At 38.7% G+C, this 7,658-nt stretch overlaps 1 protein-coding gene across 1 annotated transcript; it reads right to left on the bottom strand.

Annotated features, from left to right (window-relative positions):
* Positions 1-1,184: 1,184 nt before the first annotated feature.
* On the bottom strand, positions 1,185-2,418 carry LOC135361866 (uncharacterized). The gene has a single exon (XM_064573594.1). It carries the CDS (start codon positions 2,385-2,387, stop codon positions 1,185-1,187), a length of 1,203 nt encoding a protein of 400 aa, XP_064429664.1. The 5' UTR covers positions 2,388-2,418.
* Positions 2,419-7,658: the final 5,240 nt, after the last annotated feature.

Raw genomic sequence — 7,658 nt, forward strand, 5'->3', positions numbered from 1 at the left:
CCAACAGGCAATTTTGTTCAGCCAATATTGACATTACAACCCAAATACCTAACCTCCATCCCTGTTACCAATCAAACCAAGAATAAATTATTCTGAAATTGTAATAAATGATGATGATAGTGTACATTCTTTAACCTGATAGCATGAAAAATATTTTCTATGTGTAGACCTTCAAATTTCCTTTTGGAGTCAGATCCAAAAAACTAATTGCCAAGACTAGTGTCAAGATACTTACCAAGTATATTTTATTGTAGAAGTCATGGTTTCAGGTGTTACGTTCAAATCTTTAATTCATTTTGATTTAATTTTTTTGTATGGTGTATTATCAATGTCTAGTGCGTTGGGGTCCCTGGGTAAGGGTCTACGAAATCACCAGGACACAGGGGATGCAGAGCAAAGGCAGCACTTGCAACTGCATACTGCCGTTTATTTCTCACATAGCTATATACTCGCAGAGATCAGATAAACATAACAATGTATCAAGCCAACATCTGTGAAGTGAAATATACACGAAATGCAATAAGAACAAAATATATCCTGTTTATGCTTGCAGAATAAAGAATTCTCTTAGCCATCCTTCCTTTGGAGACAACATGTTCTTTGTCTTTAGAAAGAACACTTCTGATTAGAAAAAATACACTTTAAGCTAGGCAAGAGCCACTTCCTGCTGATCCAGGCATTTAGGCCTTGCAACATGAGGTAAGGGGAAGAGAACATTTTCTCCTCCTGGCCTAGGCCTGCCTGGCCGACCTTAACCTCAGTGCAGTCCTCAAATGACCCTGGCCTGCAAGGGGCCTACAAGCCTATACCATCTCAATTCCCTCTTTTTTCTTTTTTTTTTAATAAAAGTGCCCTCCAAAGGATGGCCATAGAATTCTGGGAAAGCTTTAGATAGCAAAAATGCAACAGCATAAAGCATAAGATAACAACCAGCAATACAAATCCCATTCCTCCAGCGGTATGCCCCAAACTCTGAATCGGCAGAAGATGATACAGTAAGCAAGGCACACATAGCCAAGAATAAATTGTCAGGCATACAAGCCTTCCCCGTTCGCTGCAGGATTTTTTGCCCCTCCGCACTAAGCTTTTTAATTTGCCCCCAAGTCGGCAAAGCAGTAGCAAATATCTGCCGACGGTGACGTCGTCCTCCCAAATTCAGATGTGCCATGGCCTGTAATGGAAGTTCATCTTGGTCTAGACTCCCCATCCGTCGTCTGGTGGGATATGGTGCCGTTCAAATTGGCCCTCGGCCGGATCCATCGCGCGGGGAGCCAGGAACAGGTCCGTCCATCCTCTGTGGAGACATAAGCATAACCCTTCCCTCTACAAAGCAATAGCCCCGGTTGCCATTCTGCATCTGCGGTTGGTTTAAACCATATATGTTCATTTAATGGAGGGGGAGCGACCTCTCCCTCTATGAACTGTTTCTCTGCACGGGAAAGGATATCTCCCTGCGGAAGATTCAAGAAATTTAATGTGAACAAAGCTTGTTGCAAAATAGAACATGCATTTGATTGAGTGAATGCTAAAATATGGTCCTTTTTCCTCCTTTTTAATTTTTTAATTTGTAACTTTAAAGTATTGTGTGCACGTTCTACAATAGCTTGCCCTTGAGGATTATACTCAATGCCTGTTTTGTGCATTATACCATATTGTTTACAGAAAGTTTGAAATTTTTTACTGCTATATGCAGGTCCATTATCTGTTTTAATAATAGATGGTAAACCCATCACAGCAAAAGTTTCTAGAAGATGAGAGATGACATGCTGTGTGGTTTCACCACTTTGTGCTGTGGCCCATATAAATTGAGAATATGTATCCATTACCACATGTACATACATACAAAGTTCAGAAAACCACATCTGCCACTGCAGATACTCAGGCTCCTTTAAAAGAGCTCGACAGAGGACCCTCCAGTCCTCAGGAGAAGAATTATTATAATGTCGAGCTAGACCATTAACTAGCTCCTTAACATAATGTGATTGTGGTCCATATAAAGACACTGCCTTTTTCAAGCGACCAATATCCTCTATACCTATTCCTTCATAATATGGTGCTTGTGCCACTCCCTGGACCGGGGGAGGCCTGATAACAGGAAAAGCAAAGACAGAATTACCTGCGCCAGCCTCATCATCGCTATCCTCTAGCGCATCAAGCTCAGCTAAAGCCGCAGAAAGGAAAGGATTTTTAGAAGAAAGAGCTGGTACAGACGGCAAAGGCGGAGCAGAGGGCTTCCTAGAGGGTTTCTTAGACTCCTCCGTCATAGCCATAACCTGCTGAAAAACCTTCAAACACAGCTCAATATCATTAGAAACGACAGTAATACCATAGACAGCAAGTGAATGCTTCAGCATTCGAACATAAGGAGTAGAAGTTTCTTGTCCCATCACCCTGTACTTAATTAAGTTACTCACCCTTCCTGTACGTCCTTCAGGGTCCCTGTTCGGGCGCCAATTGTCAACGTCTAGTGCGTTGGGGTCCCTGGGTAAGGGTCTACGAAATCACCAGGACACAGGGGATGCAGAGCAAAGGCAGCACTTGCAACTGCATACTGCCGTTTATTTCTCAGGTAGCTATATACTCGCAGAGATCAGATAAACATAACAATGTATCAAGCCAACATCTGTGAAGTGAAATATACACGAAATGCAATAAGAACAAAATACATCCTGTTTATGCTTGCAGAATAAAGAATTCTCTTAGCCATCCTTCCTTTGGAGACAACATGTTCTTTGTCTTTAGAAAGAACACTTCTGTTTAGAAAGATACACTTTGAGCTAGGCAAGAGCCACTTCCTGCTGATCCAGGCATTTAGGTCTTGCAACATGAGGTAAGGGGAAGAGAACATTTTCTCCTCCTGGCCTAGGCCTGCCTGGCCGACCTTAACCTCAGTGCAGTCCTCAAATGACCCTGGTTTGCAAGGGGCTTACAAGCCTACACCATCACAATTCCCTCTTTTTTCTTTTTTTTTAATAAAAGTGCCCTCCAAAGGATGGCCATAGAATTCTGGGAAGGCTTTAGATAGCAAAAATGCAACAGCATAAAGCATAAGATAACAATCAACAATACAAATCCCATTCCTCCAGCAGTGTGCCCCAAACTCTGAATAATACCTTTTGGATCTAGTCCCTCAAGTTGCTTAAGAAGTAAATTGGCCAACGTAGCGGCATCTGATACAGTAAGCAAGGCACACATAGCCAAAAATAAATTTTCAGGCGTACAAGCCTTCCCTGTTCGCTGCAGGATTTTTTTTTGCCCTTCCCCACTAAGCTTTTTAATTTTCCCCCAAGTCGGCAAAGCAGTAGCAAATATCTGCCGACGGCGATGTCGTCCTCCCAAATTCAGATGTGCCATGGCCTGTAATGGAAGTTCATCTTGGTCTGGATTCCCCATCCATCGTCTGGTGGGATATGGTGCTGTTCGAATTGGCCCTTGGCCGGATCCATCGCGCGGGGAGCCAGGAACAGGTCCGTCCATCCTCTGTGGAGACATAAGCATAACCCTTCCCTCTATAAAGCAATAGCCCCGGTCGCCATTCTGCATCTGCGGTTGGTTTAAACCATATATGTTCATTTAATGGAGGGGGAGCGACCTCTCCCTCTATGAACTGTTTCTCTGCACGGGAGAGGATATCTCCCTGCGGAAGATTCAAGAAATTTAATGTGAACAGAGCTTGTTGCAAAATAGAACGCACATTAGATTGAGTGAATGCTAAAATATGATCCTTTTTCCTCCTTTTTAATTTTTTAATTTGTAACTTTAAGGTATTATGTGTACGTTCTACAATAGCTTGCCCTTGAGGATTGTATTCAATGCCTGTTTTATGCATGATACCATATTGTTCACAGAAAGTTTGAAATTTTTTACTGCTATATGCAGGTCCATTATCTGTTTTAATAATAGATGGTAAACCCATGACAGCAAAGGTTTCTAAGAGATGGGTGATAACATGTTGTGCAGTTTCGCCACTTTGTGCTGTGGCCCATATAAATTGAGAATATGTATCTATTACCATATGTACATACATACAAAGTTCAGAAAACCACATCTGCCACTGCAGATATTCAGGCTCCTTTAAAAGAGCCCGACAGAGGACCCTCCAGTCCTCAGGAGAAAAATTATTATAATGTTGAGCCAGACCATTGACCAGCTCCTTAACATAATGTGATTGTGGTCCATATAAAGACACTGCCTTTTTCAAGCGACCAATATCTTCTATACCTATTCCTTCATAATATGGTGCTTGTGCCATTCCCTGGACCGGGGGAGGCCTAATAACAGGAAAAGCAAAGACAGAATTACCTGCGTCAGCCTCATCATCGCTATCCTCTAGCGCATCAAGCTCAGCTAAAGCCGCAGAAAGGAAAGGATTTTTAGAAGAAAGAGCTGGTGCAGACGGCAAAGGCGGAGCAGAGGGCTTCCTAGAGGGTTTCTTAGACTCTTCTGCCATAGCCATAACCTGCTGAAAAACCTTCAAACACAGCTCAATATCATTAGAAGCGACAGTAATACCATAGACAGCAAGTGAATGCTTCAGCATTCGAACATAAGGAGTAGAAGTTTCTTGTCCCATCACCCTGTACTTAATTAAGTTACTCACCCTTCCTATACGTCCTTCAGGGTCCCTGTTCGGGCGCCAATTGTCAACGTCTAGTGCGTTGGGGTCCCTGGGTAAGGGTTTACGAAATCACCAGGACACAGGGGATGCAGAGCAAAGGCAGCACTTGCAACTGCATACTGCCGTTTATTTCTCACGTAGCTATATACTCGCAGAGATCAGATAAACATAACAATGTATCAAGCCAACATCTGTGAAGTGAAATATACACGAAATGCAATAAGAACAAAATACATCCTGTTTATGCTTGCAGAATAAAGAATTCTCTTAGCCATCCTTCCTTTGGAGACAACATGTTCTTTGTCTTTAGAAAGAACACTTCTGATTAGAAAAATACACTTTAAGCTAGGCAAGAGCCACTTCCTGCTGATCCAGGCATTTAGGCCTTGCAACATGAGGTAAGGGGAAGAGAACATTTTCTCCTCCTGGCCTAGGCCTGCCTGGCCGACCTTAACCTCAGTGCAGTCCTCAAATGACCCTGGCCTGCAAGGGGCCTACAAGCCTATACCATCTCAGTGTATGAATAGTGGTCTAGTTTCATCCTTTTGCATGTGGCTGTCCAGTTTTCCCATAACCATTCATTGAAGAGGCTGACATTTCCCCATTGTATATCCTTGCCTTATTTGTTGTAAATTAATTGGCCATGTATACATTGGTTTATTTTTTGGCTCTCAATTCTGTCCCATTAGTCTATATGTCTGTATTTATGTTGATACCATACTTTGTAAAACAATAGAACTTTGTAATAAAATTTGAAGCCAGGAAGCATGATGCCTCCAGATTTGTTTTTCATCCTCAAGATTTCATTGGCTATTTAGGGTAGTTTGTTGTTCCACACAATTTTTAAATTATTTGTTTTATTTCTGTAAAAAATCTCATTGAGTTTTGATAAGAATTTACATGAATCTGAAGATTTCTTTGGCTAATATTGACATTTTAACAATATTATTTCTTTCAATCCTTGAGCACAGAATATCTTTCCATTTTTTTGTGTCTTCAATTACTTTCATCAAAGTTGTATAGTTTTCAGTGTACAAGTCTTTTACTCATTGATTAAATTTATTCCTGCATATTTTATTCTTTTGATGCAATTGTAAATGAGATTCTTTTCTTTTTTTTTTTTTGAGATTCTTTTCTTAATTTGTTTATCTGATAGTTCATTGTTAGTGTGTAGTAATGCAACATATTACTGTATATTGATATTGTATATTGAAACCTCACTAAATTCATTTATTAGTTCTAAACTTTATGGTTGAGTCTAGTATTTTCTATATATAAAATCAGGTAATCTGCAAATAGTGCAAATTTTATTTCTTCTTTTCCAATTTGATCCATATTATTTATTTTCTTTCCTAATTGTTTAGCTAGGACTTCCCATGTTATGATGAGTAAAAGTGACAATAATAGGCATCCTACTCTTGCTCCTGATCTCAGAGGAAAGGGTTTAAGATTTTCACCCTTGAATATGATAGCTATGGACTTAAATATATGGCCTTTATTATGTGGTATGTTCTCCCTATACCCACTTTGCTGAAAACTTTTATCATAAATAGATGTTGAATTTTGTAAAATACATTTTGTGCATATATTAAGATGATTGTATGTTCTTCATCCTTCATTTTATTAAAATGGTATATTGCATTAATTAATTAATGGATGTTAAACCGTTGTTGGATCCCCATATTGAACCCCACTTGACCATGTTGCATGGTGATTTTTAATGTAATGATGAATTCAATTTGCTAATATTTAGGGTTTTTTTCCCTAGGTTTATCATGGATATTGGCCTCTAATTTTCTTTTATTGTGGATGTCCTTGTCTGGTTTTGTTATAATGGTAATGCTGGCTTCTTAAAATAGGTTTGGAATCATTCTTTCATCTTCTATTTTTTAGAAGAATTTGATAGAGATTAGTATTAACTATTTCAATGTTTCTTATAGTTTAACTGTGAAGCCATCTGATCCTCTTGCACTTTTATTTGTCAAAAAGTGTTTGATTACTCATTCAATCTCCTAACTAGTAATAGGTCTTCAGATCTATTTCCTCATGATTTAGTCTTGGAAAGTATATATTTCTAGGAATTTATCCATTTTGCTCTAGATTGTGCAATTTGTCAGCATATAATTTTTATAGTAGTCTCTTATGATTCTTTGTATTTTGATGTTATCAGTATTAAGGTATCTTGTTTCATTTCTGATTTTTATTTACTCATGTTCTTTCTCTTTTCTGGGTGAGTCTAGCTAAATGTTTGTCAATTTTGTTTATCTTTTCTAAGAACAAGTTCTCAATTTTGTTGATTGTTTCAATTGTCCCTTTAGTCACTTATTTCATTTTGATCTCTGTTATTTCCTTTATTCAATTAACTTTGGGCTCCATTTTTTTAATTTTTCTAATGAGTTGAGGTGTACAGTTAGATTATTTACTTGAGAATAATTGAAATATTGAAATTAACCTCTATTCGCATGAAATTCCCTCTAAGAACTGCTATTGTGGAATCCCATATATTTAGGTATGTTGTGCTTCCACTTCACTTGTATCAAGGTATATTTTTTCCAAGCTTTTATTTAAATTCCAGCTAGTTAACATGGAGTGCAATATTACTTTCAGGTGTAGAATTTAGTGATACATCACTTACATACAACATCCAGTGCTCATCACAAAAAGTGCCTTCTTTAATACTCGTCACCTATTTAACCCATTGACCCACACACCTCAATTCCAGTAACCATCTGTTTGTTCTCTATAGTTAACAGTCTGTTTTTTGGTTTGCCTCTTTCTTTTTTTTTTTAATACATGTTCATTTGTTTTGTTTCTAAAATTCCACATATGAGTGAAATCATATAGTATTTGTCTTTCTCTGACAGACTTATTTCACTTAGCATAATACACAATAGCTTCATCCACATCATTGCAAATGGCAAGATTTCATTCTTTTTATGGCTGAGTAATAGTCCAGTGTGTGTGTGTGTGTGTACCACATCTTCTTTATCCATTCATCAGTCTATGGACAATTGGGCTCATTCCATAATTTGGCTGTTGT

This window comes from Mirounga angustirostris, unplaced genomic scaffold (genome assembly GCF_029215605.1).
Source record: "Mirounga angustirostris isolate CCGP_5_RB_7025 unplaced genomic scaffold, mMirAng1.0.hap1 SCAF_11, whole genome shotgun sequence".
Lineage (NCBI taxonomy): Eukaryota > Metazoa > Chordata > Mammalia > Carnivora > Phocidae > Mirounga > Mirounga angustirostris.